Here is a 17,799-nt window from a genome sequence, read left to right as displayed (position 1 = left end):
GAACATGAAGAACATCATGAAGAACATGAAGAACATCATGAAGAACATCATGAAGAACATCATGAAGAACATGAAGAACATCATGAAGAACATGAAAAACATCATGAAGAACATGAAGAACATCATGAAGAACATGAAGAACATCATGAAGAACACAAGAAGAACATCATGAAGAACATGATGAACATCATGAAGAACATCATGAAGAACATCATGAAGAACACAAGAAGAACATCATGAAGAACATGATGAACATCATGAAGAACATCATGAAGAACATCATGAAGAACATGATGAACATCATGAAAAACATCATGAAGAACATGAACATCATGAAGAACATCATGAAGAACATCATGAAGAAAATCATGAAGAACATCCTGAAGAACACAAGAAGAACATCATGAAGAACATGAAGAACATCATGGAGAACATCAAGAACAAGAAGAACATCATGAAGATCATGAAGAACATGAAGAACATCATGAACATCATGAAGAACATGAAGAACATCATGAAGAACATGAAGAACATCATGAAGAACATGAAGAACATCATGAAGAACACAAGAAGAACATCATGAAGAACATGAAGAACATCATGAAGAACATGAAGAACATGAAGAACAAGAAGAACATCATGAAGAACATGAAGAACATCATGAAGAACATCATGAAGAACATCATGAAGAACATCATGAAGAACATGAAGAACATCATGAAGAACACAAGAAGAACATCATGAAGAACATGAAGAACATCATGAAGAACATGAAGAACAAGAAGAACATCATGAAGAACATGAAGAACATCATGAAGAACATCATGAAGAACATCATGAAGAACATGAAGAACAAGAAAAACATCATGAAGAACATGAAGAACATCATGAAGAACATGAAGAACATCATGAAGAACATGAAGAACAAGAAGAACATCATGAAGAACATGAAGAACATCATGAAGAACATGAAGAACATCATGAAGAACATCATGAAGAACATCATGAAGAACATGAAGAACATCATGAAGAACATGAAGAACAGCATGAAGAACATCATGAAGAACATCATGAAGAACATCATGAAGAACATCATGAAGAACATCATGAAGAACATCATGAAGAACATGAAGAACATGATGAAGAACATCATGAAGAACACAAGAAGAACATGAAGAACATCATGAAGAACACAAGAAGAACATCATGAAGAACATCATGAAGAACATCATGAAGAACATCATGAAGAACATCATGAAGAACATCATGAAGAACACAAGAAGAACATCATGAAGAACATGAAGAACACAAGAAGAACATCATGAAGAACATCATGAAGAACATGAAGAACACAAGAAGAACATCATGAAGAACATCATGAAGAACACAAGAAGAACATCATGGAGAACACAAGAAGAACACCATGAAGAACATGATGAAGAACACAAGAAGAACATGAAGAACATCATGAAGAACACAAGAACATGAAGAACATGAAGAACATCATGAAGAACACAAGAAGAACATGAAGAACATCATGAAGAACATCATGAAGGATACAATAAGAACATGAAGAACATGATGAAGAACACAAGAAGAACATCATGAAGAACATGAATAACATCATGAACATCATGAAGAACATCATGAAGAACATCATGAAGAACACAAGAAGAACATGAAGAACATCATGAAGAACATGAAGAACATCCTGAAGAACACAAGAAGAACATCATGAAGAACATGAAGAACACAAGAAGAACATGATGAAGAACACAAGAAGAACATCATGAAGAACATCATGAAGAACACAAGAAGAACATGAAGAACATCCTGAAGAACACATGAAGAACATCATGAAGAACATGAAGAACATCATGAACACAAGAAGAACATGAAGAACACAAGAAGAACATCATGAAGAACATGATGAAGAACACAAGAAGAACATCATGGAGAACACAAGAAGAACATCATGAAGAACATGATGAAGAACACAAGAAGAACACAAGAAGAACATGAAGAACATGAAGAACGTCATGAAGAACACAAGAAGAACATGAAGAACATCATGAAGAACATCATGAAGGATACAATAAGAACATGAAGAACATGATGAAGAACACAAGAAGAACATGATGAAGAACACAAGAAGAACATCATGAAGAACATGAATAACATCATGAACATCATGAAGAACATCATGAAGAACATCATGAAGAACATCATGAAGAACATCATGAAGAACACAAGAAGAACATGATGAAGAACATGATGAAGAACATCATGAAGAACACAAGAAGAACATCATGAAGAACATGAAGAACAAGAAGAACATCATGAAGAACATGAAGAACATCATGAAGAACATGAAGAACATCATGAAGAACACAAGAAGAACATCATGAAGAACATGAAGAACATCATGAAGAACATGAAGAACAAGAAAAACATCATGAAGAACATGAAGAACATCATGAAGAACATGAAGAACATCATGAAGAACATGAAGAACAAGAAGAACATCATGAAGAACATGAAGAACATCATGAAGAACATGAAGAACATCATGAAGAACATGAAGAACAAGAAGAACATCATGAAGAACATGAAGAACATCATGAAGAACATGAAGAACATCATGAAGAACATCATGAAGAACATCATGAAGAACATGAAGAACATCATGAAGAACATGAAGAACATGAAGAACATCATGAAGAACATCATGAAGAACATCATGAAGAACATGAAGAACATCATGAAGAACATGAAGAACATGATGAAGAACATGAAGAAAATCATGAAGAACATGAAGAACATGATGAAGAACATCATGAAGAACACAAGAAGAACATGAAGAACATCATGAAGAACACAAGAAGAACATCATGAAGAACATCATGAAGAACATCATGAAGAACACAAGAAGAACATCATGAAGAACATGAAGAACACAAGAAGAACATCATGAAGAACATCATGAAGAACATGAAGAACACAAGAAGAACATCATGAAGAACATCATGAAGAACACAAGAAGAACATCATGGAGAACACAAGAAGAACACCATGAAGAACATGATGAAGAACACAAGAAGAACATGAAGAACATGAAGAACATCATGAAGAACACAAGAACATGAAGAACATGAAGAACATCATGAAGAACACAAGAAGAACATGAAGAACATCATGAAGAACATCATGAAGAACATCATGAAGGATACAATAAGAACATGAAGAACATGATGAAGAACACAAGAAGAACATCATGAAGAACATGAATAACATCATGAACATCATGAAGAACATCATGAAGAACATCATGAAGAACATGAAGAACACAAGAAGAACATGATGAAGAACACAAGAAGAACATCATGAAGAACATGAATAACATCATGAACATCATGGACATCATGAAGAACATCATGAAGAACACAAGAAGAACATGAAGAACATCCTGAAGAACACATGAAGAACATCATGAAGAACATGAAGAACATCATGAAGAACACAAGAAGAACATCATGAAGAACATGAAGAACATCATGAACACAAGAAGAACATGAAGAACACAAGAAGAACATCATGAAGAACATGATGAAGAACACAAGAAGAACATCATGGAGAACACAAGAAGAACATCATGAAGAACATGATGAAGAACACAAGAAGAACACAAGAAGAACATGAAGAACATCATGAAGAACACAAGAAGAACATGAAGAACATCATGAAGAACATCATGAAGGATACAATAAGAACATGAAGAACATGATGAAGAACACAAGAAGAACATGATGAAGAACACAAGAAGAACATCATGAAGAACATGAATAACATCATGAACATCATGAAGAACATCATGAAGAACATCATGAAGAACATCATGAAGAACACAAGAAGAACATGATGAAGAACATGATGAAGAACATCATGAAGAACACAAGAAGAACATCATGAAGAACATCATGAAGAACATGAAGAACATCATGAAGAACACAAGAAGAACATCATGAACATCATGAAGAACACAAGAAGAACATCATGAAGAACATCATGAAGAACATGAAGAACATCATGAAGAACATCGTGAAGAACATGAAGAACATCATGAAGAACATGAAGAACATCCTGAAGAACATCATGAAGAACACAAGAAGAACATCATGAAGAACATGAAGAACATCATGAAGAACATGAAGAACAAGAAGAACATCATGAAGAACATGAAGAACATCATGAAGAACATCATGAAGAACATGAAGAACAAGAAAAACATCATGAAGAACATCATGAAGAACATGAAGAACATCATGAAGAACATGAAGAACAAGAAGAACATCATGAAGAACATGAAGAACATCATGAAGAACATGAAGAACATCATGAAGAACATCATGAAGAACATCATGAAGAACATGAAGAACATCATGAAGAACATGAAGAACATGAAGAACAGCATGAAGAACATCATGAAGAACATGATGAAGAACACAAGAAGAACATCATGGAGAACACAAGAAGAACATCATGAAGAACATGATGAAGAACACAAGAAGAACACAAGAAGAACATGAAGAACATCATGAAGAACATCATGAAGGATACAATAAGAACATGAAGAACATGATGAAGAACACAAGAAGAACATGATGAAGAACACAAGAAGAACATCATGAAGAACATGAATAACATCATGAACATCATGAAGAACATCATGAAGAACACAAGAAGAACATGATGAAGAACATGATGAAGAACATGATGAAGAACATCATGGAGAACATGAAGAACATGAAGAACATCATGAAGAACACAAGAAGAACATCATGAAGAACATCATGAAGAACATGAAGAACATCATGAAGAACACAAGAAGAACATCATGAACATCATGAAGAACACAAGAAGAACATCATGAAGAACATCATGAAGAACATGAAGAACATCATGAAGAACATCATGAAGAACATCATGAAGAACATGAAGAAGATGAAGAACATCATGAACATCATGAAGAACACAAGAAGAACATCATGAAGAACATGAAGAACATCGGGAACATGGGGCGATGTTTGGATGATGTTTGGGCGATGTTTGGATGATGTTTGGATGATGTTTAGTCGATGTTTGGGCGATGTTTGGATGATGTTTAGTCGATGTTTGGGCGATGTTTGGATGATGTTTGGGCGATGTTTGGGCGATGTTTGGATGATGTTTGGATGATGTTTGGATGATGTTTGGGCGATGTTTGGGCGCTGTATGGGCGATGTTTGGATGATGTTTGGCCGATGTTTGGCCAATGTTTGGCCAATGTTTGGCCAATGTTTGGGCGATGTTTGGGCAATGTTTGGGCAATGTTTGGGCGATGTTTGAATGATGTTTGGATGATGTTTGGGCGATGTTTGGATGATGTTTGGGCGATGTTTGGCCAATGTTTGGCCAATGTTTGGGCGATGTTTGGGCGATGTTTGGGCGATGTTTGAATGATGTTTGGGCGATGTTTGGGCGATGTTTGGATGATGTTTGGGCGATGTTTGGGCGATGTTTGGATGATGTTTGGCCAATGTTTGGGCGATGTTTGAATGATGTTTGGATGATGTTTGGATGATGTTTGGATGATGTTTGGGCGATGTTTGAATGATGTTTGGATGATGTTTGGATGATGTTTGGATGATGTTTGGGCGATGTTTGGATGATGTTTGGCTGATGTTTGGCTGATGTTTGGCCGATGTTTGGCCAATGTTTGGGCGATGTTTGGATGATGTTTGGATGATGTTTGGATGATGTTTGGGCGATGTTTGGATGATGTTTGGATGATGTTTGGGCGATGTTTGGGCGATGTTTGGGCTATTTTCGGGCGATGTTTGGATGATGTTTGAATGATGTTTGGGCGATGTTTGGGCTATGTTTGGGCGATGTTTGGCCAATGTTTGGCCAATGTTTGGGCGATGTTTGGGCGATGTTTGGGCGATGTTTGAATGATGTTTGGGCGATGTTTGGGCGATGTTTGGATGATGTTTGAATGATGTTTGGGCGATGTTTGGCCGATGTTTGGGCGATGTTTGGGCGATGTTTGGGCGATGTTTGGGCGATGTTTGGGCGATGTTTGGGCGATGTTTGGGCGATGTTTGAATGATGTTTGGGCGATGTTTGGGCGATGTTTGGATGATGTTTGGATGATGTTTGGATGATGTTTGGGCTATGTTTGGGCTATGTTTGGGCTATGTTTGGATGATGTTTGGATGATGTTTGGATGATGTTTGGATGATGTTTGGATGATGTTTGGGCTATGTTTGGGCTATGTTTGGGCGATGTTTGGATGATGTTTGGATGATGTTTGGATGATGTTTGGATGATGTTTGGATGATGTTTGGGCGATGTTTGGATGATGTTTGGATGATGTTTGGGTGATGTTTGGCTGATGTTTGGGCGATGTTTGGTACAGTTCTCACCTCTTGATCATGTGGTCGTAGATGAACTTAGGCATGATGGTGATGGTCATGGCGCTGGCAGAAGTGCTCAGAATGTCTTTGATCTGTGAGTCCTGGAGACACAAACGTTAAAGACCCAAAGTAAGAACATTTAAAGTGCTTTTCTCAGGCACTTCTGTTAGTTTGAACATTTCATCTTGGCATTGCTCTTTTTGGCTCAGAATATTATCAACATTATTTTATTGCAGTTCCACATGCTTTTTCACCTTGAGCCCGATGACGTTCTGGCCGTTGATCTCGCAGATGTAGTGGTCGGTCAGGAGTCCGTTTCGGGCAGCAGAACCGTCTTTCACCAGAGACGTGATTTTACCATTTTTATAGATGAATCCCACGTGTCCAGAGCTGTCTTTGTGCATGGTCACTGTGCGCTGGAACGGCCTGAAAGCACAAACACAGAGACTTTAAAGACCCCAGTCTGGAGATGATCTGTGGAGTTCAAAACAGCAGAAGTGTCCTGCGTGTGTCCAGCGTGTGTCCTGCGTGTGTCCAGCGTGTGTCCTGCGTGTGTCCTGCGTGTGTCCTGCCCGTGTCCTGCGTGTGTCCTGCGTGTGTCCAGGTTCTACACACGTCCGTAACACAAGAGCGGTAAAGTCCTGACCTGTCGCGCACCACCATCTCGATCCTGGTCTCGGCCGCAGCCTTCAGAGCCTTGTGAGCCTTGTCCACGCTCCAGCCGGCCACGTTCTGACCGTTGATCTGCAGAACCTGATCCCCGAAGCGCAGGCCGGCCAGAGCAGCCGGAGAGTTGGACTGGACCAGCTGAATGAACACGCCCTGCGATGCAGAAGGACCAGAAGGTCAAGGAGCAGACACAAAACAGATGGTGTGTGCGGTTGCGTGTGCGGCGGTTGTGTGCGGTTGTTGTGTGCGGTTGTGTGTGCGGTTGTTGTGTGCGGTTGTTGTGTGCGGTTGTTGTGTGCGGTTGTTGTGTGCGGTTGTTGTGTGCGGTTGTGTGTGCGGTTGTTGTGTGCGGTTGTGTGTGCGGTTGTGTGTGCGGTTGTGTGTGCGGTTGTTGTGTGCGGTTGTTGTGTGCGGTTGTGTGTGCGGTTGTGTGTGCGGTTGTGTGTGCGGTTGTGTGTGCGGTTGTTGTGTGCGGTTGTTGTGTGCGGTTGTTGTGTGCGGTTGTGTGTGCGGTTGTGTGTGCGGTTGTGTGTGCGGTTGTTGTGTGCGGTTGTGTGTGCGGTTGTGTGTGCGGTTGTGTGTGCGGTTGTGTGTGCGGTTGTTGTGTGCGGTTGTGTGTGCGGTTGTGTGTGCGGTTGTGTGTGCGGTTGTGTGTCTCACGTTGTCGATGGCCCTCAGTCTCAGGCCCACTTTCCGGTCCTGGTCTTTACACAGAACGACTTCTCTGAGTCCAGGACGGATCTCGGCTCGTCTGATGCCAACGTCAGCCCCAGTGACCGGGCGAAGCATGGCACTGTACGGAGAGGAGAAGGGCACTGCCACCTGCTGGAGGGAGGGCAGAGAGCAGGGTTAGAGGAGGAGAGGAGGAGGAGGAGCAGAGGAGGAGGAGCAGACTCACATTGTCGGTGATGGGCACCAGAGCCAGGTTCTTCAGCACTTCTTCACTGCTCAGAGACAAACCCATGTAATCCCCAAGATCCTCCAGGTTTGGATACAGAGCTGAGCACACATGACACACTGTTAACACACTGTTAACACACTTCACACACTATTAACACACTGTTAACAAACTGTTAACACACTTCACACACTATTAACACACTGTTAACACACTATTCACACACTGTTAACACACTATTCACACACTATTCACACACTATTCACACACTGTTAACACACTATTCACACACTATTCACACACTATTCACACACTATTAACACACTATTCACACACTATTCACACACTGTTAACACACTATTCACACACTATTCACACACTATTCACACACTATTCACACACTGTTAACACACTATTCACACACTATTCACACACTGTTCACACACTATTCACACACTATTCACACACTATTCACACACTATTCACACACTGTTAACACACTATTCACACACTATTCACACACTATTCACACACTATTCACACACTGTTAACACACTATTCACACACTATTCACACACTGTTCACACACTATTCACACACTATTCACACACTATTCACACACTATTCACACACTATTCACACACTGTTAACACTATTCACACACTATTCACACACTGTTAACACACTGTTAACACACTATTAACACACTATTAACACACTATTAACACACTATTAACAATTCACACACTATTCACACACTATTCACACACTATTCACACACTATTCACACACTGTTAACACACTATTAACACACTGTTAACACACTATTCACACACTATTCACACACTATTCACACTATTCACACACTATTCACACACTGTTAACACTATTCACACACTATTCACACACTATTCACACACTGTTAACACACTGTTAACACACTATTAACACACTATTAACACACTATTAACACACTATTAACAATTCACACACTATTCACACACTATTCACACACTATTAACACACTATTAACACACTATTAACACACTATTAACAATTCACACACTATTCACACACTATTCACACACTGTTAACACACTGTTAACACACTATTAACACACTGTTAACACACTATTCACACACTGTTAACACACTATTAACAATTCACACACTATTCACACACTATTCACACACTATTAACACACTATTAACACACTATTCACACACTGTTAACACACTATTCACACACTGTTAACACACTATTCACACACTGTTCACACACTGTTCACACACTATTCACACACTATTCACACACTATTCACACACTGTTAACACACTATTAACACACTATTAACAATTCACACACTATTCACACACTATTCACACACTATTAACACACTATTAACAATTCACACACTATTCACACACTATTCACACACTATTCACACACTATTCACACACTGTTAACACACTATTAACACACTGTTAACACACTATTCACACACTATTCACACACTATTCACACTATTCACACACTATTCACACACTGTTAACACTATTCACACACTATTCACACACTGTTAACACACTGTTAACACACTATTAACACACTATTAACACACTATTAACAATTCACACACTATTCACACTATTCACACACTATTAACACACTATTAACACACTATTAACAATTCACACACTATTCACACACTATTCACACACTATTAACACACTGTTAACACACTATTAACACACTGTTAACACACTATTCACACACTGTTAACACACTATTAACACACTGTTAACACACTATTAACACACTATTCACACACTATTCACACACTGTTAACACACTATTCACACACTATTCACACACTATTCACACACTATTCACACACTATTAACACACTGTTAACACACTATTAACACACTGTTAACACACTATTCACACTATTCACACACTATTCACACACTGTTAACACTATTCACACACTATTCACACACTATTCACACACTGTTAACACACTGTTAACACACTGTTAACACACTATTAACACACTATTAACACACTATTAACAATTCACACACTATTCACACACTATTCACACACTATTCACACACTATTCACACACTATTAACACACTATTAACAATTCACACACTATTCACACACTGTTAACACACTATTAACACACTATTAACACACTATTAACACACTATTAACAATTCACACACTATTCACACACTATTCACACACTATTCACACACTATTAACACACTATTAACACACTATTAACAATTCACACACTATTCACACACTATTCACACACTATTCACACACTATTAACACACTGTTAACACACTATTAACACACTATTCACACACTATTCACACACTATTCACACACTATTAACACACTGTTAACACACTATTCACACACTATTCACACACTATTCACACACTATTAACACACTATTAACAATTCACACACTATTCACACACTATTCACACACTATTCACACACTATTCACACACTATTCACACACTATTCACACACTGTTAACACTATTCACACACTATTCACACACTATTCACACACTATTCACACACTATTCACACACTATTCACACACTGTTAACACACTATTCACACACTATTCACACACTATTCACACACTATTCACACACTATTCACACACTGTTAACACACTATTCACACACTGTTAACACTATTCACACACTATTCACACACTATTCACACACTATTGAACTTTTACACAAATTATACTTTGCTGAAGTGAAAACACAAAAACAGTATTTGTTCCACCTGCTTATGCAAATGTGCCTCAGACTTAAAATCATTAGTATTCAGATTTGTTGTCAGTTAATATCCTTCTAAAACGTCATGTGACCTGCATTTGACCTTCTGACGACACAGAGGGAAGGTTAAAGGTCCCATATCATGCACAATGTCTCTTCAGACCTTTAACCTCGTGCAGTGCTGTCATCAGCATATGGGTACAGTCTATATCCTCCTCCTCGGATCTGCAGAGGGGCGGGGCCTACTCACAAGGACGTGTCATAATCACTGCATGGCCCCCCTCCCCCCTCGATGTGAACATGCGGTTTATGAGCGTTAGCACGATGTGCTGTCGTTAGCTTAGCTTCATTTAGCCTGTGATGACGCTTCCTCCTTGTACGTGTCACATGATGGTCCTGTTCTTAAAGGGACATGTACTGCTGTTCGGCCCCTGCTGTTCGGCCCCTGCTGTTCGGCCCCTGCTGTTCGGCCCCTGCTGTTCGGCCCCTGCTGTTCGGCCCCTGCTGTTCGGCCCCTGCTGTTCGGCCCCTGCTGTTAGGCCCCTGCTGTTAGGCCCCTGCTGTTAGGCCCCTGCTGTTAGGCCCCTGCTGTTAGGCCCCTGCTGTTCGGCCCCTGCTGTTCGGCCCCTGCTGTTCGGCCCCTGCTGTTCGGCCCCTGCTGTTAGACCCCTGCTGTTAGACCCCTGCTGTTAGGCCCCTGCTGTTAGGCCCCTGCTGTTAGGCCCCTGCTGTTAGGCCCCTGCTGTTCGGCCCCTGCTGTTCGGCCCCTGCTGTTCGGCCCCTGCTGTTCGGCCCCTGCAGTTCGGCCCCTGCTGTTAGACCCCTGCTGTTAGACCCCTGCTGTTAGACCCCTGCTGTTAGGCCCCTGCTGTTAGGCCCCTGCTGTTAGGCCCCTGCTGTTCGGCCCCTGCTGTTCGGCCCCTGCTGTTCGACCCTTAGTTTAACCCTGTGAACTGCAGCAGAAGCACTGGATCAGACCCTGGACATGAGTGTGGTTCTCGTAACAGACTGAGGGACTCACAGGAGGCGGGCACAGAGGCGGGCACAGAGGCGGGCACAGAGGCGGGCACACTCATGGGCAGAGCCTGGTAGCTCCCCTCAGTGAGCGCTGGCATCGGGGTCAAGGTGGCATGAGCCAGCTGCGTCTGCGCCTGCAGCAGAAGAACGTTTACATCTGGACACGACACTCTGAGGTCACAAGAGGGTTTAGACCTGACCTTCATGACCTTGTCCACCTTCAGGTCCTCCAGAGACGGGTACAGAGACATCTGCGGGCACACGGTCAGAACACAAGGCACACGGTCAGAACACACGGCACACGGTCAGAACACAAGGCACACGGTCAGAACACACGGCACACGGTCAGAACACACGGCACACGGTCAGAACACACGGCACACGGTCAGAACACACGGCACACGGTCAGAACACAAGGCACACGGTCAGAACACACGGCACACGGTCAGAACACACGGCACACGGTCAGAACACACGGCACACGGTCAGAACACAAGGCACACGGTCAGAACACACGGCACACGGTCAGAACACACGGCACACGGTCAGAACACAAGGCACACGGTCAGAACACACGGCACACGGTCAGAACACACGGCACACGGTCAGAACACAAGGCACACGGTCAGAACACACGGCACACGGTCAGAACACACGGCACACGGTCAGAACACACGGCACACGGTCAGAACACACGGCACACGGTCAGAACACACGGCACACGGTCAGAACACAAGGCACACGGTCAGAACACACGGCACACGGTCAGAACACACGGCACACGGTCAGAACACACCTTTACGCACACAACACAGGTTCAGAGGGGTCAGAGGGGTCAGAGGGGTCAGAGTTGGGCTTCAGTTGGATCATCGTGACTTTGAGCTTTACAAAGGAGGAAGTGAGCAAAGAAAACAGAACAAAGGAATTCTCTGTTTCATTTCCACTGAAACGATGACGTGCTTCATTTCCAACTGTGGCAGGTGAATAAACCCACAGCAACGAAAGAGGCGGAGCCGAGAACAGAGGAGGTGAACACAGAGGAAAGAGGCGGAGCCGAGAACAGAGGAGGTGAACACAGAGGAAAGAGGCGGAGCCGAGAACAGAGGAGGTGAACACAGAGGAAAGAGGCGGAGCCGAGAACAGAGGAGGTGAACACAGAGGAAAGAGGCGGAGCCGAGAACAGAGGAGGTGAACACAGAGGAAAGAGGCGGAGCCGAGAACAGAGGAGGTGAACACAGAGGAAAGAGGCGGAGCCGAGAACAGAGGAGGTGAACACAGAGGAAAGAGGCGGAGCCGAGAACAGAGGAGGTGAACACAGAGGAAAGAGGCGGAGCCGAGAACAGAGGAGGTGAACACAGAGGAAAGAGGCGGAGCCGAGAACAGAGGAGGTGAACACAGAGGAAAGAGGCGGAGCCGAGAACAGAGGAGGTGAACACAGAGGAAAGAGGCGGAGCCGAGAACAGAGGAGGTGAACACAGAGGAAAGAGGCGGAGCCGAGAACAGAGGAGGTGAACACAGAGGAAAGAGGCGGAGCCGAGAACAGAGGAGGTGAACACAGAGGAAAGAGGCGGAGCCGAGAACAGAGGAGGTGAACACAGAGGAAAGAGGCGGAGCCGAGAACAGAGGAGGTGAACACAGAGGAAAGAGGCGGAGCCAAGAACAGAGGCGACACGTCAGACTCGACTGAAACAACTGGAGAAATATCTGAAGTGAAGTTAGACCTGACGATTCAGATATGACAGGTTCAGGTTCAGGTTCAGACCTGAACCTGAACCTGTCATATTTACATCATGTTATAACACACGACACTTGAACCAGGACGACACAAACACAAGGTTTAACTGCAGTGAAATAAACTCAACTTGTCTGATTCATTCACTGTTTTAACAGAAGTTACAACTTACACATCACAAGCTACGAGCTACAAGCTACGAGCTACGAGCTACGAGCTAGCTGCTAAACTATAGCGTAACAGTTCACACACGTTCATGTGTTTCACTTGAGGAACAAGAGCATGTTGAGTGTTGTTGACAGGGTCAGTCAGGGTCAAAAGTCAAAGCAGCCGTTTCATCTGATACAATGTTTCATCTTTAGACACATTTCACTCTTTAATGTTCAGATCCTTTAGCATCACAAGTCAGATAAACCTTCAAACAATAAAATAATGAAGTCACAGAGTAAAATAACAGTTACAAAAACTATCATAAAAGTCTAGAATCACTATGAAGCATCAACTTATAGTACTATAAGTACTATAAGTACTATAAGTACTATAAGTTCTATAAGTACTATAAGTACTATAAGTTCTATAAGTTCTATAAGTACTATAAGTTCTATAAGTACTATAAGTACTATAAGTTCTATAAGTACTATAGTACTATACTAGTACTATAGTACTAGTACTATAGTACTAGTACTATAGTACTATAGTACTATAGTACTATAGTACTATAGTACTAGTACTAGTACTATAGTACTAGTACTATAGTACTATAGTACTAGTACTATAGTACTATAGTACTATACTAGTACTATAGTACTATAGTAGTATAGTACTAGTACTATAGTACTATAGTACTATAGTACTATACTAGTACTATAGTACTATAGTACTATAGTACTAGTACTATAGTACTAGTACTATAGTACTATAGTACTATAGTACTATAGTACTATAGTACTAGTACTATAGTACTAGTACTATACTTTAACTTTACTTAATGCCAAATACTTTACACCACAAACACTTCAGTTATTTCATTCATATTTAAACCCAGACCACGCTGACCCCGCCCCTTTAACACGCGGCCACGCCCCTTTAACACGCGGCCACGCCCCTTTAACACGCGGCCACGCCCCTTTAACACGCGGCCACGCCCGCAGCACATTAACCATCACAACTTCGCACGCGGCTCCAGCTTAAAACAGTTCTGATAAAGCCAGTGATGTCACCAGCTTCAACCTTCACATGGGGAGACACAAGGAGAGGCGCTCTCGGCCCCTCTCATGGCCCCTCTCATGGCCCCTCTCATGGCCCCTCTCATGGCACCTCTCATGGCACCTCTCATGGCCCCTCATGGCCCCTCTCATGGCCCCTCTCATGGCCCCTCTCATGGCCCCTCATGGCCCCTCTCATGGCCCCTCTCATGGCCCCTCTCATGGCCCCTCTCATGGCACCTCTCATGGCCCCTCTCATGGCCCCTCTCATGGCCCCTCATGGCCCCTCTCATGGCCCCTCTCATGGCACCTCTCATGGCCCCTCTCATGGCCCCTCTCATGGCACCTCTCATGGCCCCTCATGGCCCCTCTCATGGCCCCTCTCATGGCCCCTCTCATGGCCCCTCATGGCCCCTCTCATGGCCCCTCTCATGGCACCTCTCATGGCCCCTCTCATGGCCCCTCTCATGGCACCTCTCATGGCCCCTCATGGCACCTCTCATGGCCCCTCTCATGGCCCCTCTCATGGCACCTCTCATGGCCCCTCATGGCCCCTCTCATGGCCCCTCTCATGGCCCCTCATGGCCCCTCTCATGGCCCCTCTCATGGCACCTCTCATGGCCCCTCATGGCCCCTCATGGCCCCTCATGGCCCCTCATGGCCCCTCATGGCCCCTCATGGGCCCCTCTTCCTCTCAGATCCAGTGACATAAATGTGACTCGTCTTGTTCTGATGAACATGAGTCTGTCACAAGATGAAGCTCGATTATGACAACATGATTTCACTTCTTCTTTTCATGAAATGTTTGAACAGTTTAAAGTTTAAAACCTGTGACATCATCAGAAAGTGACTGAGCAAACTGTTGGTCCTCCTCCTCCTCTCCTCCTCCTCTATAAAAGCTCTAAAGCTTAATAAAAGCTCTATAAAAGCTCTAAAGCTCAATAAAAGCTCAATAAAAGCTCAATAAAAGCTCTAAAGCTTAATAAAAGCTCAATAAAAGCTCTAAAGCTCAATAAAAGCTCTTAAGCTTAATAAAAGCTCTATAAAAGCTCTAAAGCTTAATAAAAGCTCAATAAAAGCTCAATAAAAGCTCTAAAGCTCAATAAAAGCTCTATAAAAGCTCTAAAGCTCAATAAAAGCTCTAAAGCTCAATAAAAGCTTAATAAAAGCTCTATAAAAGCTCTAAAGCTTAATAAAAGCTCTATAAAAGCTCTTAAGCTCTATAAAAGCTCTAAAGCTCAATAAAAGCTTAATAAAAGCTCTATAAAAGCTCTAAAGCTTAATAAAAGCTCTATAAAAGCTCTTAAGCTCAATAAAAGCTCTAAAGCTCTATAAAAGCTCTAAAGCTTAATAAAAGCTCAATAAAAGCTCTAAAGCTCAATAAAAGCTCTATAAAAGCTCTATAAAAGCTCTAAAGCTCAATAAAAGCTCAATAAAAGCTCTAAAGCTCAATAAAAGCTCAATAAAAGCTCAATAAAAGCTCTAAAGCTCAATAAAAGCTCAATAAAAGCTCAATAAAAGCTTTAAAGCTCAATAAAAGCTCTATAAAAGCTCTAAAGCTCAATAATAGCTCTATAAAAGCTCTAAAGCTTAATAAAAGCTCTATAAAAGCTCTAAAGCTCAATAAAAGCTCAATAAAAGCTCAATAAAAGCTCAATAAAAGCTTTAAAGCTCAATAATAGCTCTATAAAAGCTCTAAAGCTCAATAAAAGCTCTAAAGCTCAATAAAAGCTCAATAAAAGCTCTAAAGCTCAATAATAGCTCTATAAAAGCTCTAAAGCTCAATAAAAGCTTAATAAAAGCTCTATAAAAGCTCTAAAGCTTAATAAAAGCTCAATAAAAGCTCTTAAGCTCAATAAAAGCTCTAAAGCTCTATAAAAGCTCTAAAGCTTTATAAAAGCTCAATAAAAGCTCTAAAGCTCAATAAAAGCTCTATAAAAGCTCTATAAAAGCTCTAAAGCTCAATAAAAGCTCAATAAAAGCTCTAAAGCTCAATAAAAGCTCAATAAAAGCTCTAAAGCTCAATAAAAGCTCTATAAAAGCTCTATAAAAGCTCTAAAGCTCAATAAAAGCTCAATAAAAGCTCTAAAGCTCAATAAAAGCTTAATAAAAGCTCAATAAAAGCTCAATAAAAGCTCTAAAGCTCAATAAAAGCTCAATAAAAGCAGCTTCAGCCTCTCAAACCTGAACAAATCGTCTGATAAAAGAATGTGGAGGTTTTTGGCTTCGCTCTGCGGAACATAAAGACTCCAGAGCAAAACGACACGAAAAACACAAAAAACACCCGGTTAAACGTCTCCCGTGTTTTAACGTCACGTTTAACCGGAGCCGGTGCGACTGTGCGGGACTTTAAGGTTCAATTGTTCGGTTTTATTTGTTCGTTTTTTTCCATCCGTGACAGGAAACAGCCCGTTACATCACTCCGACATCATGAAATATTTACAGCTTTTTGTGGAAATACGAGACTAAATCTTCGGTCTGACGCGTCAAACACAAACAAACACGATATATTCATGAAGTAACATGTTCAAATAACGACATAAATGTGAATAAAGCCGCAGAGAAACGCCTTTGTTCCGGTGTTGGCTCAGAAACGCGACGTAAACAGACTGCTAACATGCTAATGCTACATCCAGGAGACGGCGGGGCTAGGCGCAGGACTCAGCCCGGACTCACCTTCAGGCGGCGGGCCGTGGAGAGCGAAGAGACGGGGCTGGAGGCGGTGCTGAGTGTCCGGGGAGAGGCTGCTCTGCACGGGCACGGTGCGCGGGCGGACACGGGGTAGGACACGGTGGTAATAGTACACGGCTCTAGTACACAGCGGTACAAGTACACGGCTCTAGTACACAGCGGTACAAGTACACGGCTCTAGTACACAGCGGTACAAGTACACGGCTCTAGTACACAGCGGTACAAGTACACGGCTCTAGTACACAGCGGTGATGTGTTTGTGTCGGAAAGGGGAATTCTAACAGCGTGAATAGAGCTCTAGAGGGATATCGCCA

General features: G+C 42.1%; 1 protein-coding gene across 2 annotated transcripts in view; it reads right to left on the bottom strand.

The window, feature by feature from the left end:
• Window positions 1–17,685, bottom strand: part of sdcbp2 (syndecan binding protein (syntenin) 2) — a 19,327-nt gene extending 1,642 nt beyond the window's left edge. Inside the window, exons 1-8 of one of the 2 annotated variants that reach the window (XM_072439567.1) lie at window positions 17,471–17,685; window positions 12,058–12,108; window positions 11,862–11,991; window positions 8,023–8,123; window positions 7,785–7,946; window positions 7,102–7,277; window positions 6,710–6,881; window positions 6,465–6,556 (exon numbers count right to left, since the gene is read on the bottom strand). In XM_072439567.1, the coding sequence (XP_072295668.1) occupies window positions 6,465–6,556; window positions 6,710–6,881; window positions 7,102–7,277; window positions 7,785–7,946; window positions 8,023–8,123; window positions 11,862–11,991; window positions 12,058–12,108 (884 nt within the window). In that variant the 5' untranslated portion in view covers window positions 17,471–17,685. Of the gene's footprint in view, window positions 1–6,464; window positions 6,557–6,709; window positions 6,882–7,101; window positions 7,278–7,784; window positions 7,950–8,022; window positions 8,124–11,861; window positions 11,992–12,057; window positions 12,109–17,470 lie in introns of both variants that reach the window. The other variant, XM_072439565.1, reaches the window with a different exon arrangement.
• Window positions 17,686–17,799: the final 114 nt, after the last annotated feature.

Source organism: Eucyclogobius newberryi, unplaced genomic scaffold, assembly GCF_026437365.1.
Source record: "Eucyclogobius newberryi isolate DKJ021-1_F unplaced genomic scaffold, fEucNew1.0.hap1 SCAF_93, whole genome shotgun sequence".
Taxonomy (NCBI): Eukaryota; Metazoa; Chordata; class Actinopteri; order Gobiiformes; family Gobiidae; genus Eucyclogobius; species Eucyclogobius newberryi.
Note: the sequence above shows the minus strand (reverse complement) of the source record. Positions and strands in the feature narration are given on the sequence as shown.